Source organism: Lissotriton helveticus, chromosome 7 (genome assembly GCF_964261635.1).
Source record: "Lissotriton helveticus chromosome 7, aLisHel1.1, whole genome shotgun sequence".
Lineage (NCBI taxonomy): Eukaryota > Metazoa > Chordata > Amphibia > Caudata > Salamandridae > Lissotriton > Lissotriton helveticus.
In genome coordinates this window covers 1,802,312,883-1,802,331,371 of record NC_136068.1, presented here as the reverse complement: position 1 = coordinate 1,802,331,371, position 18,489 = coordinate 1,802,312,883, and the positions used below count along the sequence as shown (strand labels likewise).

General features: G+C 51.5%; 1 protein-coding gene across 1 annotated transcript in view; it reads right to left on the bottom strand.

Annotated features, from left to right (window-relative positions):
* Nucleotides 1-18,489, bottom strand: part of LOC144770782 (phospholipase A2 inhibitor gamma subunit B-like) — a 76,961-nt gene that overhangs the window by 19,563 nt on the left and 38,909 nt on the right. The window contains exon 3 of the mRNA XM_078655536.1: nucleotides 5,984-6,133. Coding sequence (XP_078511662.1) covers nucleotides 5,984-6,133 — 150 coding nt within the window. The remainder of the gene's footprint in view (nucleotides 1-5,983; nucleotides 6,134-18,489) is intronic.

Sequence of the window (18,489 nt, the reverse complement as noted above, 5' to 3'; positions counted from 1 at the left end):
AATGTTTAGCATTAACATTTATATACTATTTGCCTTTTAGTGAGTTTTTGGGTCAGCAACCTCACCCATTCATGGAGTTGTTCAATTGTCATTCACATTTTGCTTCCACCTACCGCTGCACAGTACATGGTGCAATAGGTCAGCCACTGGCTCTTTTGCACAGTGCAGTGAGTGACAGCATTTTTCCTGCTCACATGTGGAACTCCACCAACTAAAAAGCACATTAGTGCCACAGCTGGTATGACCGTAATTAACTTTGTTTTCTTTTCCATTCTTTATCCAGTTTACCTTTTTTCAGTCATCCGTGTACTTTTAAACTATGATTTCAGTTGACAGTAATTCAAGGTTTTACGCGCCTATTCTTAGTGCGATAAAGAATCATATATTCCTGAGATGTTCGTTAAACCTAAAAATGGTTTCTCTAAGTATAACTGCCTGCAATTTATATTTTTTTATTGGAACTGGATGGACGCCAAGTATAGGAAGTAGCAAGTTCTCAGGTTTTGGTTTTGTGGCATATGCCTGCAATAGAAAAAAAAATAGACAAATAACCTTCATACCACTTGCCAAAGCTTGACCATTTTGTCTTTCTTAGTTTTGTGTCCTGAAAAAAGGACCATGATGATGAGAACTGAGTAACTGTTACTCCACTTTGAGGGAAGACATCACAAATAACCTACATTTTGCAATATGCATTTACTGACTGATGGATATTAACATAGTGCATAAACCCCTTTATAAGGAGAGGGAGGGAAAAGTGGGGTACAGTGGCTGTATGTTCCAACCAACAACAGTATTCTTTGGTCTCTCCTTGCAGACTGAAGCCTTTTCTGTACATATTGTCCATTCGGCAACAGGGGGCACTTGTACGAGGGATGTACTATTATCAGTCTGGTGGCCTTGCTGACTCTCTAGGAGCCAAGTTGAGATGACCAAACTCATTTCACATTGTTGGACGGGTCCCTTTCTGCAGGGTCAGTCCAACACTTTTCGCCTTTGCCCTCCACTTTTTTGCTGAATTAGTTTTTATTAATTTTAGGCCTCTAGCACTCAAAAGCACAGAGTGCTTGTGCTCTCTTCTTGAAACATGTTTAATTTACTTATAAGTCCCTCGTAAAGTGGTAATACATGTACCTGAGGCCTGTAAACTAAAGGCTACTGGTGGGTCTGCAGCACTGATGGTGTCACCTATTTAAGTAGCCCTTTAAACAGGTCTTAGGCCTGCCACTGCAGAGCCAGCGTGTGTGGTTTAAACTGCCATTTCGACCTGGCAAGATAAATCTTTGCCAGATTGAAACCTTTCTTTTTAGGTCTCGCACTTGGCGACGCAGCGCGAACCGCTGTCGCCAGCAAGACCTATAGTCGTCGGCTTGACTTTCAAGGGCTCTCAAGGGAGACAGGAGATGGGCAAGCGCAGGCTGCAGGCCGGGCTGGGGCACGCGCGCGTTCACCACGTACAGTCACGTGATGTTCCCATCTCCGGTCCCCCTTCCTCACGACGTCTAACACACCAAATGGCCAAGAAGTGGCAGCTCAGTGGCGATTACAATAAAATATGCATAAAATAATAAAATATGCATGGATGGAGTGGCCCGCAACGGCGGGACCGCTCAGGACAAGCATGCAGACCTACTCACCGGGCTGCTGTGCGGACTCCTGTCTGTCCTGTCTTCGCGGGGTTCACAGGCGATGCCCCTGCAGGAACAAAACTCGCCTCTCCACTTCACCCGGGCCCCCTCCTGGGATCCAGGACTTGTGAGAACTACAACCGCTACCACAGCGCTCTCCCTTCCTCATGGGAGCCCCGCAAGAATGAGCACACCAGCCTCTTCCGGCCACGTCACAGGCCCCGCCCATGTCACGGGCAAGGATGCCAGACTTCCTGGTTTCGCCCCCCGGGCCGCAATGGTGATTTTTTGCTGCTCCTCTCAGCCGTACCTCCCAGTAGGACACAGCCCTCGCTCTGTAGTCCCTTCATCGTTTTAAGACTTAGGTGTTATAAATAGCCGTAGGTGGGTGTAATCATGGTGCCGCGTTTGAACTCACAAGGCTGCATGTGGTAATCAGCCATCAGCGACTTAGCCTGTTCAGAACTACTTTTCACTTGGGAATGGGCGTGGCTGAAATGCGTGACACTCAGAGCCACCCGGCTGTGATGGTAAATGGAGTAAGATTGGGATTGCAGCAAGCGCCTTTCACAGATATGTAAATTGGGCTCTGGTGGTGTTTACACAGGTGTGTTCGGAATCAGTGTTCCTGTAAATACGCCACAATAAACAGCACATTGGCACCCGCCTCCTTTATCACGGTCCCATGGGTCCAATCCATTTTGTAATGCGAGAGGCAAGGTTCACCTCAGGTAACCGCGACGCCTGACGCAGACATCTGCTGTGCACGCAAGTGCATCTTTGGCATGGGAAGCAGGCGAACTGGATCGATTGTTCCCTAGTGGGACTGCTTATATTTCCCTCCCCCCTCCACCCCCCTCTCCAGGCCGCAACGGTGATTTTTTGCTGCTCCTCTCACCCGTACCTCCCAGTAGGACACAGCCCTTTTTTGCACAATCTTCCCTACCCTCGCATCTCCCTCCTCCTCAGGCAGCTTTCCCTCCACGGACCCTGATGATGCTCCCACCCTCTATCTCCCCACCACACAACACACACCCGTCGCACCGCTCTCCTGGCGCAAAATAGCCAGAGGCATTGTGCCCATGCAGATACCCCGTGCTCGCCGCATCAGCTCTGCGCGCCCCCTCATGCCCCCTATCTGTTCACTCCGGGACCGTCTGCGCCAGGGGTTCTCTCCCTGATCGTGTGTTAAGAGCAGTGGCACACGCTGCCTCACGACCCCCTTAGATTCAGTGCTGGTAACTGAGGAAACTATTGGCGGTAAAAATTAGATGTAATTTTTTCTCTGCATTTATCAAAAATGATTTTCTGGTTTCATTTCCCTCTCAAAACAAATCACCTGTATTCTGTGGAGTTCACGTCTGAATATGTTAATATATCTGATTTTAAATACCCACGTTTCGGGTTTAATATGACCCTTGCTATGCGCCTCTGCAGCATTGTAACCCCAGCGCTTAGAGGCGTATAAGGAGCTGCGTAAACAGGATGCAGCCTGTTCAGTGGCTGATGCCTAAACTGAGTACACCTGGTGCTGGTCCGAAGAGCGATCCGAAACCCAGCTGCTCAGTAACCGGGCTGCGCCAGGGTGCAGTGGAGTTGTTGGGCAGCGCCAGGGTGCCATGCAGTTGTTAGGCCGAAGGTCTTCTCAGGTTGATGCACTTTGTGTAGGCAATACGGCACTTCAAGAGCTGCACTTCTTAGCTGAGATGCTTGACAGCACCAGGGTGCCCATCCCGATGGCCCAGCGCAGAGCATAACACCAGTTTTTTTACGTTTGAGTTGTATGAAGTGCAAACATATAACTGGCAACTGCTAGTTAATGCACGAATGTCAGACAAAAGGCAGAAACAGAGAGGAAATCTTTGCTCACTGTTTCCTGCTTGTTAAGTACAAAGTGCATGCATAACCGAGAGATGTATGTTTGTTCGATCCTTAGACACCTCAAGCGCAAACATGTGCTGTTATATGTTTATTTTGGTTGATATTATGTTCGGCAGAACTGCCATTCTCTCAATTAAAAGTGACTCGGCGGCTTAACATTTCAGTGCAGTATCTCAATGTGTCACTACTACTTGAGAACAAGGGTGACGGCAGAAGTGTGGGCGGTGCACCTCTCAAGGTTCACAACCGTGGTCTGTACATTTACAGCGGCAGCGCAGAGTTGACGTGCTCTGTAAAGATACAGGGGCCATGCAGTACTGCAGTGCGTTTAGTTGGGCTGCCCCTCCCTTGTCAGCAGGACTGCTGCACTGTGAAAGGGACAGCACTGGCAGCGCTTCCCACCGAACTTCTACACTGCCTGGTAAGAAAACAACAAAACCTCGGGTTTCAGAGACCCACGCTTGATATTTTATATTTCTTGAAAGTTACTGCATAGTTTGTTCCTACTTTTGATTCCATTTCTATGCATTTCTTAGCCTAAATATATGTTGTGTTCTACATTTCTCCTCCTATTAGTAATCATGGCAGATAGTTTGGACACCTTTCATTCAATCATTACTTGTTAATTTATCTAAGTCACCTCTCGAGTAGGCCCTGGACAGCCCAGAGGGCAGAGTAAAATGTATTTAAAAAGTAGGACATGTCCCTTTCAGATTTTCATGTACTGGTAGTGAAAAACTTACATTTGCTTTTCAGTTCTGCAAGGCCCATCTCTCCAATAGGATAACACTGGAGATGCCTTATCACATTTGATAATAATTTAGGTTCCTGGTGGAAAGAAATAATTAGTTCATGTTTGGTGTCTCTGGAATCACAATTCAACATTTTTACTTATGGTGAAGTTGGATGTTAATTCTGAAAATGACACTTTTAGAAAGTTGGCATTTTCTCACCGTAGCCATTTGGTGCCTGTAGGATGTCTCTGGGCATATGACTGGGAGTGAGTGACAATTAGGCTTTGTGTATTCCCTCTAGACAGCAACGCACAATGGGAGCTGTGTGACTGGCTGGGCCATAACTGACAGAACATGAGGGAGGAGCTGGGTACAGCCCCACTTACATTTGAAGGAGCTGTATCCTGCCTCCACAAAAAGGGCTGCATACTCTTTCTAGTTAGTCAGGAGTCAGCTCCAGGATGGCAGGGCATCTGTGCACTTCAAAGGCATGCCTCCAGAAGCTTCTCCCCATTTAGAAGGCACAACTGTGTATTACAAAAAAAGACGTCAAACTGCAGCTCTTCAGTACACTTCTTGGCCTGTGGATACACTGCCAGGAGGAAGAACTGCTTTGCTGTTACAAGGACTGCAACTCTACCAGACTGCTGTTCTAAAGGTACTACTGCCCTGCTGTGCTGACCTGCTGCCTGCAGACTTGTCTAGGGAGGAAAACCTGGACCTGCAACTTGATCTTGAACCCAGGACCCCAAAGAGAGTCACAGGACTACTCTGCTGGCCTCCTGATCTGAGCCTCAGTATCATAAAAGGCTCCCCAACCGCTCCTGCACCCGTTTACAGCAAGTGCCTGACTCCCCCACCAAGTGGTACCCCTCATGTACTGGACAGTTGGTGGGGCTCACCAGACTCGTAAATCAAACTTTTGGGCTCCTCGCAACCTTAAACGGGACTGTTCGCACTAGAAGTATGCCGTTCGCACTAAAATCCAGCACAATCAGCCGCCAGACCATCTCTGCGCCAAGCAGCAGACAGCCTGTGCGGGTCCACAAATGCAAAGTTCCAGCCTTCCCCTCTAAGACGCCCGGTCTGCCCTTCATTCCACGCCAACCACTGTCCGAAATGATCTCCTTGCTCCCAGCGAACCTCTCCAACATGAACAGGACTCTTGGCACAAAATTTGAGAAGTTAAAACTTCTGCGTGACTAACCTGGGAATGTATTCGACCCGTGCTCCATAGTGATCGGCCTGAACGTTTGACCTTGACCCGGTCTAGCCTGACTAGATAGCTGTGGTTGGACCTTTATGTTTTGAGGCACTATATTACAGTTTATTCTTTATAAATACAAAACGCCGTTTATATTGATTGGATTTGTTGGTTTGGTCTTAATTATTTATTACATTTTGCTCTACTATTCTAACCATTTATGGGATCTTTTTGTGTGGTGTTGTCACTGTTTTGCTGTTTGATGTACTGCACAAACACTTTACACATTGTCTCTAAGTTAAACCTGACTGCTCTGTGCCAAGCTACCAGCGAGTGAGCACAGATTAATTTGAAGTCTGCTTGTGACTTACCATTACTAGAATTGTGGCTGCTACTGGACCAGGGCTCACACCCCAGTCAATCAACTTCTAGCACAAATATTTACACAGAACAACAGAGGTAGAGAAGGGAACCAAACAAGTTCGGGGTGTATGCTCATAAACACACACACAAGTTGTGATAACACTCATACACACCTGTGGGCTGGTCAGGGTGGCAGTTGTCGGTGGTGCAGCAGGTAGAGTTTCCTCTGATTTCAATGTAGGGAGCAGTCATACTTTGAACCTTGTTACATTTTGCACTGTACTGTCCACAACCTCGAACATATTCCTTTTTGAGGACTCCATCTGTTAGGGAAAACAACCTCGATAAACAAGGTAGCCATACAAAAAGCAGTTGTTCTAACAGACAGCAGCTTTAACTTAACCCCTAAACAGCACCTCCTCTTAAATGGCTTGTTTAAAATATCTATCTCGACCACGAACATGGCCATAAAAGTGTAGCAGATAAAAATATATCCCATTACAAGAAAAGAGTACATCACATAGCAAGAGAAAGTGCATCACAAAGTAAAAACTAACATTTGCATGGATTATTTTAAAGTGCATACATCCTGGACTCCTAGGCACGAAGGTACAATTTATGGGTAGGATTTTGGGGTATTAGCAGAAATTCATGTATAAAGAGGGGTCACCACCACTCGATAGTTGCCTGCCTGGATGGCCTGACAAAAGTGCAAGTGCCAATTAATTACAGAATAAGATACATTGCAACATTGCTTTGTATACTTAAAAGATACTCAAATTCAAGAGAATGAAAAACAGACTGAGAATTTTAAAATAGACCTATGCAACCACCCACTATCCCACACGCACACGCACTCTACAATCATGCTGACCACACCTGTGACCCTGCCTAACTGTTCTTCAAAGCTCGACTTCAAGAACAATGCTTCCTGGGCTACCTTCAACCTCTACAGCGAAGAAGCTATCTTGAATACGCTTATGGCTTTGAATTCCTCTAACCATTTCACAGACCCTCTCCCAGCTACCCACTTAAAGACCTTCATGCCACAGCTAGTGCCCCTATGGACCAGGATTATAAACGCCTCCCTTTTGCAGTGAACTATCCCCGACATCCTCAAAGCTGGTCAGGTAACCCTGCTCTAAAGAAAGTTACAGCTGACCCGTCAGACATGAACAACTATCACCCCATATCCAACATTTCGACCCTGGCGAAATTGCTCGAAAAATGCATCCACATGCAGCTCAGTAACCATATCGACCACTTGAATCTGCTAGATCAATTCCAAATCAGGCTTTTGATCTGGGCATAGTACCGAATGAGCCATGACCCGCATCAAAGATGACGCCCTACAAATACTGGACCAAAATAAAGCCTGTTTGCTAATCCTACTTGACTTATCCTCAGCCTTTGATGCAGTCAAACACAGCAACCTACTAGAACTCTTAAAACACAGAATGGGCTTATCTGGAACAGTGTTAAACTGGTCCGCTTCCTTCCTCCAAGACAGAACGCAGAGATTCAAGATCAACCAATCCTTATTTAACCTCACTCCAGTCTCTTTGGGAGTTCCCCAGGGATCTTCCCTCTCCCTTACACGCTTCAATTTGTTTATGGAACCACGCACTGCGTTTCTCAACTCCTCAAACATCCAATATCACATGTACGCCGGCGACACACAGCTCTACATTAAGGTCGACTCTTGGAGACATCAAATCCCTTATTATCAATGGTCCAAAAAACACAGATTTGGTTGGAAAACAACCATACAAAACTTATCACACTAAAACCAGAATTCTTCCTTATCGCTCCCCCCAAACAAACAGACACGATGCTGGGTTTGGATGCAGCACCTATTTGCACTAGATGGTAAACCCCTGTTAGAATTGGGGGTCTCTGGTTGGCGCAAGTAGGTACTTGTGACAAGCAGGGACCCTCTCCTCTAAGTCAGGGCAAAGGATGACCCTTCAGAATTACCCTTGCTCACCCTCTAGGTGCGTGGCGTGAGCAGCCAAGGCGATTCTCCAGGCGTTAGTCAGTTAAGCATTTGTAGACACACACACAGTAACATATACCAATCCCCCCACAAATGGACACCAGGCTGTGAGTATATAAAAATACGCTTCTTTATGTAAAATATATATATCTCTTAGGTCAGACTTATCACAAGATCAAATAACGTTTCTGGGGTGCCCACAGGTTGTAAATAGGCAAGCTTTCTTTGTTGTAATTCAAAATGTACTTTCAGTCTTTAAAACGGATGTTTCCCTGCAGTGTACCTTCCAGGAGGGTTCTCTTGAGTCCTGGGGAATATTGGGGGTCACACTGCTCCTTTCCAACTTGTTGTAGCCTGCCCAGGGGCTCCGGGATACTCTTGGCCTGTTCCGGGCCGAGATCGGGGCCCGACCGCCCAAAGCTCACGCTTCCCGCGTGGGACGCGTTCGGCCCTGCCGGGACTGGTGATGCGCACGGCCCCCACGGGTCTGGGGGACTCAGGCGGGGGTTAGTGCTGGCCTCAGAGCGGCCCACGGAAGGCAAGGGCCAAAGGACCTGGGGCCGCTCCTGTCACTGTGGCCGGGGCGCTGGATGCAGTCTGTGATTTCCCTCGCCCGCCTGGATCGGATTCCAGCGGGAGGGGCTGGAGCGCTCGCACAGAGCGGAGCGGCGCCGCGAGCAGGCACACAGAGAGCGGTGCGAGTCAGCTGCGAAAGGCGGCTCGCACCACAGCTGATTTGGAGGCCGGGGGCACTCGTAGGCAGGGCGGCTGGCACAACAAAAAGGGGCAAAAACAAACGTTGCGGGCCCCGAGCCCGTTGACGGTCTCGGTGGCGGCTTTTCCTCCGGGGACAAAGGCGAGGTGCCCAGCGGCTCAGGCAGAGCGAGGCTGGCACCCGAGGCGTCCGTCCAGTTCGGAGGTCTGTCCCCTGGGTCTGTTTGCGTCCGGTGGGGATTTCTGGCGGGAGGGTGAGGCACAGCAGCGGGCCCTCTTAGGCGGTCGACACAGCGATCCCCTCAGCGGGGGAAGAGCGGCTCAACGGAGCGGAGCTCTTCCTCGGCGGGGACGAGGAGACACAGTCGGTCACGGCCTCAGGGAGGGGCTGGGGGGCACCACAGCAGCGAGCCTTCCAGGCGGTCAACACAGCGATCTCCTCAGCGGGGGGAGAGCAGCTCAACGGAGCGGAGCTCTTCCTCGGCGGGGACGAGGAGACACAGTCGGTCACGGCCTCAGGAAGGGGCTGGGGGCACCAAGGTCACAGCTCCGGCAGTAGTAGATATCCCGGTTAATTACCGGCAGACGAGCAGAGGCAGGTTGAGCCAGATGGTCCTGTGGCTCAGGTCAGGGGGCAAGCTCAGTCAAGCCCTTGGAGAATGTTTAAGCACAAAGCAGCAAAGTCTTTTCTTATCAAGTCTTTTCCTCTCCTTTCTCAGCAAGGCAAGCAGCAGGCCAGTTCTCCCAGCGTCTCTTCTCCTTCTAGTCGGGCAGAGGTCCTTCGTGGTGAAACAGGATTCTAATTTACAAGGAGCAGGGCTCCTACTTTTATACACAGTTTCTTTTGTTCTTACAGGCCAGGGGGGCCTTTGCATAACTGCTCTCAGCTCCTGAGCACTTGTGGTGGGTACTTCTGCTGCTGCATTCAGTGTGAGGGCAGGCACATCAGCCGCTCCCCAGGGGGGCGGAGCCGGCATTGTGAAGACAGGGGCAGCCTGAGCACTCTGTTGACAAGCTTCGGTCTTTCCTGGGCCAGGTGCAGGCTGAGTCATCAGTCGCTCCCCAGGAGGGCGGAGCCAGCATTGTGGTGGCAGAGCACAGCCTGATGCATCATTCAGGGGAAACTCCCACCACCCACTAAGGTGTCATCTGGCTATTCACTACCTGTCAACTCCCAGCCCTGTCACTCACACACACCAGACAGTCAGATCCACATCCAAGCAGAGGCGGGCTGAAATGGTTAGGCAAGCAGATGCTAACTTTCTAAAAGTAGCATTTGCAAACACAGGATATTAAAATAAACTTTACTAAAAGAAGTATTTTATTATTCTGAGTTCAGGCATACTAAACATTAATTTCTACCATGTTCCCTGAGCCTGCTGGGATTATAGAGTGTAATAATTCCAGCAGCCCATCTGGCCTAGAAGGGAACTGGTAGCCTTACAATAGTGAAAAACGAATTTGGCAGTAATTCACTATTAGAACAGGCCACACACATCTGGGCATGTTCTACCTTATACTTACAATGCACCCTGCCCTCAGGCCTACCATAGGGGTGACTAATATGAAGTTAAGGGAAGGTTTAAGGGGCTGGCAAGTGTGTGCACTTGCCCAGCCAGCATGACAGTACCAGACTGCACGCAGGTTCTGCAATGGCAGACCCTAGACACATTTTAAGGCTGCTTCTGTGGGTGGCGCAACCAGCGCTGCAGGCCCACTAGCAGTATTGGCATTCACAAGCCCTGGCACTCCTGGTGCACTTTACTGGGGACTGACAGTAAATCCAATGAACCAATCAGGTATATCAATCACATGTACACTTTACAGTAGGGAGCACTTGCACTGCGGCACGGGTTGGCCGTGGCGCAGTGCCCTGAGTCGCGGACACCAGCAAAAACATCTGAGGCACAACAGCAAAAAGTGGAAGGGAAACTCACGCCAAGGTGCCAGGTCTAACACGTGTCCCCTCCAGCTGAAATGTGGGGGGAACTACCCTTCCCCAGGGAGTTCCACATCACTAAGGCGGAAAAACCTGGACAGACCGTCAGCGTTGGCGTGATCTGTGCCAGGGCGGTGTTCCACCGTAAAGTCCATACCCTGTAGGGAGATGGACCACCTCAACAGTTTTGGGTTCTCACCCCTCATTTGCATCAACCATCTGAGGGGCCTGTGGTCTGTCTGAACCCGGAAGTGAGACCCAAACAAGTAGGGTCTTAGCTTCTTCAGTGCCCAGACCACAGCAAATGCTTCACGCTCTATTGCACTCCACCTACTTTCCCGGGGAAGTAACCTCCTACTGATGAAGGCTACAGGGTGGTCCCAGCCCTCCTCAGTCATCTGTGAGAGAACAGCCCCTACACCATGCTCTGAAGCGTCTGTTTGCACTATGAATTCCTTGGAGAAATCAGGAGCCAGGAGCACGGGCGCCGTGCACATGGCAGTCTTCAGGGTGTCAAAAGCCTTCTGACAGGTGTCAGTCCAAATCACATTCCTGGGCTGCTTCTTAGAAGTCAGCTCTGTCAAGGGGGTCACAATAGTGCCATAGCCCTTGACAAACCTCCTGTAATACCCAGTGAGCCCCAGGAAGGCTCTCACTGCAGTCTGGGTCTTGGGGGGTTCCCAAGCCAGGATGGTCTCAATTTTGGGTTGCAAGGGTGCCACCTTGCCACTCCCCACTTGGTGTCCCAAGTACACCACGGAACCCTGCCCAATCTGGCACTTGCTCGCCTTGATTGTGAGGCCTGCCTTGCGCAGGGCCATCAACACTTCCCAGAGGTGCCGCAGGTGTTCTGGCCAGGTGCCACTGAACACTGCGATGTCATCCAGGTAGGCGGCACTGAACTCATCCAGCCCAACCAACACCTGGTTGACCAACCTCTGAAAGGTGGCAGGGGCATTCTTCATCCCAAATGGCATAACCCGGAACTGGAAATGCCCATCTGGTGTGGAGAATGCGGACCTCTCCTTTGCCCCATCGGTCAAGGCGATCTGCCAGTACCCAGACGTTAAATCAAACGTGCTGAGGAACCGGGCAGCCCCTAGCCGATCAATGAGCTCGTCAGCTCTGGGGATAGGGTGCGCGTCAGTCTTGGTGACTGAATTGAGTCCTCTGTAGTCCACACAGAACCGGAGTTCAGGTGTGGCTCCCGGCGCAGCAGCCTTTGGGACCAAGACCACGGGGCTGGACCAAGGACTGCTGGAAGACTCAACCACCCTAAGAGCAAGCATCTTGGAGACCTCCTCCTTGATGCAGGCCCGGACCCTGTCAGTTACCCTGTAAGCCTTATGCTTCACAGGTAAGCTGTCTCCTGTGTCCACATCATGGACGCACCAATCTGTGACACTAGGAACCAGGGAGAACAGGTCTGGAAACTGCCCCAGCAACTGGCGGCAGTCTTCCTGTTGCTCAGGGGTCAGGGTGGGTGAGAGGTTAACTCCATCCACTGACCCATCTTTCTCACAGGCCACTAAGAGGTCAGGAAGAGGCTCAGACTCCTCTTCCATTCCATCATCAGTGGCCAACAGCATGCCCACTTCGGACCTTCTCAAGTGGGGCTTGAGGCGGTTGACATGTAAGACCCTTAAAGGATTCCTGGGCGTCTTCATGTCCACCAAGTATGTCACCGAGCTCTTGCGCTCCACAACCTCAAATGGGCCTGTCCACTTATCCTGAAGTGCACAGGGTTCCACTGGGGCCAAGACATACACCTCTTGTCCAGGCTGAAGCTCTACCAGAGTGGCATTCTGGTCGTACCACCGCTTCATCTCCTCCTGGCTAGCTTCCAGATTTGCCTCAGCAAGTTGTCTGAAGCGCCTGGTTTGGTTTCTGAAGGCCAGCATGTAGCTATATACATTCTGGGGAGGTTTCCTGGGAGATTGCTCCCAGCCTTCCTTTACCAAACTCAGTGGTCCTCTCACGGGGTGACCATACAGCAGCTCAAAGGGGCTGAACCCTAGAGACTTCTGTGGCACCTCGCGGTATGCAAAGAGCAGGCATGGTAAGAGGACGTCCCACTTACGCCTCATTGGACCTTCCAGGCCCATGATCATGCCATTCAGGGTTCGGTTGAATCTTTCAACCAACCCATTTCCTTGTGGATGGTAAGGTGTGGTGAACTTGTAGGTCACCCCACACTCTTGCCAAAGGGACTTCATATACTTGGATATGAAGTTGGTCCCTCTGTCGCTCACCACCTCTAGAGGGAACCCCACTCTGGAGAAAATTCCCATTAGTGCACGCCCCACCACGGGGGCCGTCACTGTCCTCAGAGGGATGGCTTCAGGGTACCGGGTGGCATGATCCACCAAGACCAGGATGAACCTGTTGCCCATGGCTGTCTTGGGGTCCAGAGGCCCAACAATGTCAATACCCACTCGTTGGAATGGAGTACTGACCACAGGGAATGGTTGGAGTGGAGCCTTGTTCTTCCCTCCACTCTTCCCACTTGCCTGGCAAGTTGGACAGGTCCTACAATGAGCATCTGAGCTCTTGTGCATTTGGGGCCAGTAAAAGTGGGTGACAAGCCTGTCATAGGTCTTGTCCATCCCCAAATGTCCTGCTAACGGCACATCATGAGCCAGTCCCAGTAGAAAGGCTCTGAACTTCTGGGGTACCACCAGCACACGGGCTGACCCAGGTTCAGCAGTCTTAGGCTCTGAATACAGGAGGTCATTCTCCCAGTACACATAATGTGTTTTGGCCTGAACACCATTGGCCTGGTCTGCAGCCTGCTGCCGCATACCCACGAGAGAAGGGCATTCTTTCTGCTCCCTGCAGAATTCCTCCCTGGAGGGGCCTCCTTCTTGCTGCCAATGGGTCAGCTCAGGCAGGTCCCCCAGTTCAGCAATCTGTTCCCCTGTAGGCTCCAGGGCATCCCCCTCAAGGTCTGCTTCCTCCTGGACCGTGGGAACAGCAGGGGCCGGTTTCCCGCGCCCCCTGCGCCTTCTCCCTAAGGCCGGTTCCTGGGCCTCTCCTTCAGGTCCCAGGACTTCTTGATCACCCCTACTGGCTGCCATGGACCGGGTGGTCACGCACGCCCAGTCAGGTAGACCCACCATCTTCAGGTGAGTCGTTTTCTCCACCTTTTCCCAAGGGGAGTCCTCCAAGTCATTCCCTAGCAAACAGTCAACAGGCATGGTTTTCCTCACACAGACCTGCAGAGTACCAGAGACCCCCCCCCACTCGAAGGGAACTTGAGCCATCGGACACTGACTCTCTGAATTGTCAGCGTTGACAACCCTACAGTAGGCATGGGGTACAACCTGCTCTTGAGACACCAGGTGCTGCCTCACTGCAGTCACACTGGCTCCTGTATCTCTAAGAGCCTCAGCTTTCTTACCATTGATGGTAACCACCTGCCCATATTTTTTAGTGTTAGAGGGCAGGTAGTTTGTAGGGACCATCTCACTGTCTCCTAGTGAGACTAGGGTCATCTGAACAGGATCTCCACCCCCCGGGACCATCACTTCTTCTCCTAAGTGAACACTGGTCACTTGTCGGGGCGGAGCACCAGTGGGTGCTGGTTTTCCAAACAGGCGACACTTGGGGTCACTGGCTATGTGCCCCGGGTCACCACATTTGTAACAATTGAAGGGCCCCTTTGGAACAGGTCTACCTGTCGGGGCCCCATTCTGCTTTGGGGGTGGGGGAGGCTGAGAACCCTTCTGCTGGTTCCCTTGGGGATTACTTTGGGGGCCTTTAGGGAACCCTTTCTGTTTACCCCTGTCCCCCCCACTCTTCTGCTGGGGACCCTGCCCACCCTTGGCGGAGTCTCCCACTGGACCCTTGTGGACCCTGGTGCTGAGCCAGCGGTCCGCCTCCTCAGCAAGCTTCCTCGGGTTGGACAGCTTGCTATCAATCAGGTGCTGGCGTAACTCAGGAAAACAGTTATCAGACAAGTGCTCCCATGCAATTAAATCAAAGAGACTTTGAAAATCATTCACCTTGTTACCCTTCACCCAACCATCCAGGGCTCTGCAAAAAAAATTCACATACTCCACATACGTAGTCCCAGGACGCTTTGCACACCCCCTGAACCTCTGTCTATATAATTCAGGGGTAAGCCCATACCTGGTCATTAAGGCCTCTTTCATGTGGGGATAAGAAATCTGTTCTGCAGTGGGCAAATCTAGCAGGGTGTCCCGCCCTTCGCTAAGGAACCTTCCCCACAACCCCGCTCCCCAATCTTTCTCAGGGACCCGGTGGGAGGACATGGCTACCTCATATGCCCTAAACCACTGTCCTATGTCATCCCCCCTAAAGAATTCTTTAACTATATCTTTGGGGATGTACACCTTGGACTCTACCTGCACCGGCGTTGTGCTGCCACCAGAAGGAGCTGTTCCCAAACCTCTTTGATCCAACTCCTTCATTCTCAGGTCATGGTCCAGCTGGCGTTGCTGTGCCTCCATGGCCAATCTTTGCTTGTCCATTTCCAGTTTTTGTTTTTCCATTTCCATTTGCCCAGCTAATCTTGCCATCTCCATTGCATGTGCCCTGTCTGCGGCTCTGTCTGCCAGCTCCTCTGGTGACAGGCCTCTGGGGGGCTCTCCAGCGCCATCTGGTGGAATGATATCCACCGGGGTCTGTGGATCTCTTGACTCCCTCCAGGCTCTCAGCGCCGTCACGAGTTGGGTCTTGTTGCTCAATCCACCTTTGGCAATTCTGCATTTTGTGCAGAGATCTTTCAGCTGGTCATTGGTTAAGCTCCTCAAGGCTCCCTCTCTCCAATCTATGTCATCTGCTCCAGAGAAGGTAGAGAGCGCTCTTCCGGCAGGAAGTGAGCCAGGCATGGCTTCAGTAATGGCAGATGTCTCAACAAAATTAGCAAAAAGGAACTGGAAACCTGTGGCTGCGTTATAGATCTGCTCTCCCTATGTGGTGATCAGTAATTCACTGTATGTAAACTACAAATGCAAATTCGCAAATCCTCACCGCTGCGTCCAATGTTAGAATTGGGGGTCTCTGGTTGGCGCAAGTAGGTACTTGTGACAAGCAGGGACCCTCTCCTCTAAGTCAGGGCAAAGGATGACCCTTCAGAATTACCCTTGCTCACCCTCTAGGTGCGTGGCGTGAGCAGCCAAGGCGATTCTCCAGGCGTTAGTCAGTTAAGCATTTGTAGACACACACACAGTAACATATACCAATCCCCCCACAAATGGACACCAGGCTGTGAGTATATAAAAATACGCTTCTTTATGTAAAATATATATATCTCTTAGGTCAGACTTATCACAAGATCAAATAACGTTTCTGGGGTGCCCACAGGTTGTAAATAGGCAAGCTTTCTTTGTTGTAATTCAAAATGTACTTTCAGTCTTTAAAACGGATGTTTCCCTGCAGTGTACCTTCCAGGAGGGTTCTCTTGAGTCCTGGGGAATATTGGGGGTCACACTGCTCCTTTCCAACTTGTTGTAGCCTGCCCAGGGGCTCCGGGATACTCTTGGCCTGTTCCGGGCCGAGATCGGGGCCCGACCGCCCAAAGCTCACGCTTCCCGCGTGGGACGCGTTCGGCCCTGCCGGGACTGGTGATGCGCACGGCCCCCACGGGTCTGGGGGACTCAGGCGGGGGTTAGTGCTGGCCTCAGAGCGGCCCACGGAAGGCAAGGGCCAAAGGACCTGGGGCCGCTCCTGTCACTGTGGCCGGGGCGCTGGATGCAGTCTGTGATTTCCCTCGCCCGCCTGGATCGGATTCCAGCGGGAGGGGCTGGAGCGCTCGCACAGAGCGGAGCGGCGCCGCGAGCAGGCACACAGAGAGCGGTGCGAGTCAGCTGCGAAAGGCGGCTCGCACCACAGCTGATTTGGAGGCCGGGGGCACTCGTAGGCAGGGCGGCTGGCACAACAAAAAGGGGCAAAAACAAACGTTGCGGGCCCCGAGCCCGTTGACGGTCTCGGTGGCGGCTTTTCCTCCGGGGACAAAGGCGAGGTGCCCAGCGGCTCAGGCAGAGCGAGGCTGGCACCCGAGGCGTCCGTCCAGTTCGGAGGTCTGTCCCCTGGGTCTGTTTGCGTCCGGTGGGGATTTCTGGCGGGAGGGTGAGGCACAGCAGCGGGCCCTCTTAGGCGGTCGACACAGCGATCCCCTCAGCGGGGGAAGAGCGGCTCAACGGAGCGGAGCTCTTCCTCGGCGGGGACGAGGAGACACAGTCGGTCACGGCCTCAGGGAGGGGCTGGGGGGCACCACAGCAGCGAGCCTTCCAGGCGGTCAACACAGCGATCTCCTCAGCGGGGGGAGAGCAGCTCAACGGAGCGGAGCTCTTCCTCGGCGGGGACGAGGAGACACAGTCGGTCACGGCCTCAGGAAGGGGCTGGGGGCACCAAGGTCACAGCTCCGGCAGTAGTAGATATCCCGGTTAATTACCGGCAGACGAGCAGAGGCAGGTTGAGCCAGATGGTCCTGTGGCTCAGGTCAGGGGGCAAGCTCAGTCAAGCCCTTGGAGAATGTTTAAGCACAAAGCAGCAAAGTCTTTTCTTATCAAGTCTTTTCCTCTCCTTTCTCAGCAAGGCAAGCAGCAGGCCAGTTCTCCCAGCGTCTCTTCTCCTTCTAGTCGGGCAGAGGTCCTTCGTGGTGAAACAGGATTCTAATTTACAAGGAGCAGGGCTCCTACTTTTATACACAGTTTCTTTTGTTCTTACAGGCCAGGGGGGCCTTTGCATAACTGCTCTCAGCTCCTGAGCACTTGTGGTGGGTACTTCTGCTGCTGCATTCAGTGTGAGGGCAGGCACATCAGCCGCTCCCCAGGGGGGCGGAGCCGGCATTGTGAAGACAGGGGCAGCCTGAGCACTCTGTTGACAAGCTTCGGTCTTTCCTGGGCCAGGTGCAGGCTGAGTCATCAGTCGCTCCCCAGGAGGGCGGAGCCAGCATTGTGGTGGCAGAGCACAGCCTGATGCATCATTCAGGGGAAACTCCCACCACCCACTAAGGTGTCATCTGGCTATTCACTACCTGTCAACTCCCAGCCCTGTCACTCACACACACCAGACAGTCAGATCCACATCCAAGCAGAGGCGGGCTGAAATGGTTAGGCAAGCAGATGCTAACTTTCTAAAAGTAGCATTTGCAAACACAGGATATTAAAATAAACTTTACTAAAAGAAGTATTTTATTATTCTGAGTTCAGGCATACTAAACATTAATTTCTACCATGTTCCCTGAGCCTGCTGGGATTATAGAGTGTAATAATTCCAGCAGCCCATCTGGCCTAGAAGGGAACTGGTAGCCTTACAATAGTGAAAAACGAATTTGGCAGTAATTCACTATTAGAACAGGCCACACACATCTGGGCATGTTCTACCTTATACTTACAATGCACCCTGCCCTCAGGCCTACCATAGGGGTGACTAATATGAAGTTAAGGGAAGGTTTAAGGGGCTGGCAAGTGTGTGCACTTGCCCAGCCAGCATGACAGTACCAGACTGCACGCAGGTTCTGCAATGGCAGACCCTAGACACATTTTAAGGCTGCTTCTGTGGGTGGCGCAACCAGCGCTGCAGGCCCACTAGCAGTATTGGCATTCACAAGCCCTGGCACTCCTGGTGCACTTTACTGGGGACTGACAGTAAATCCAATGAACCAATCAGGTATATCAATCACATGTACACTTTACAGTAGGGAGCACTTGCACTGCGGCACGGGTTGGCCGTGGCGCAGTGCCCTGAGTCGCGGACACCAGCAAAAACATCTGAGGCACAACAGCAAAAAGTGGAAGGGAAACTCACGCCAAGGTGCCAGGTCTAACACGTGTCCCCTCCAGCTGAAATGTGGGGGGAACTACCCTTCCCCAGGGAGTTCCACATCACTAAGGCGGAAAAACCTGGACAGACCGTCAGCGTTGGCGTGATCTGTGCCAGGGCGGTGTTCCACCGTAAAGTCCATACCCTGTAGGGAGATGGACCACCTCAACAGTTTTGGGTTCTCACCCCTCATTTGCATCAACCATCTGAGGGGCCTGTGGTCTGTCTGAACCCGGAAG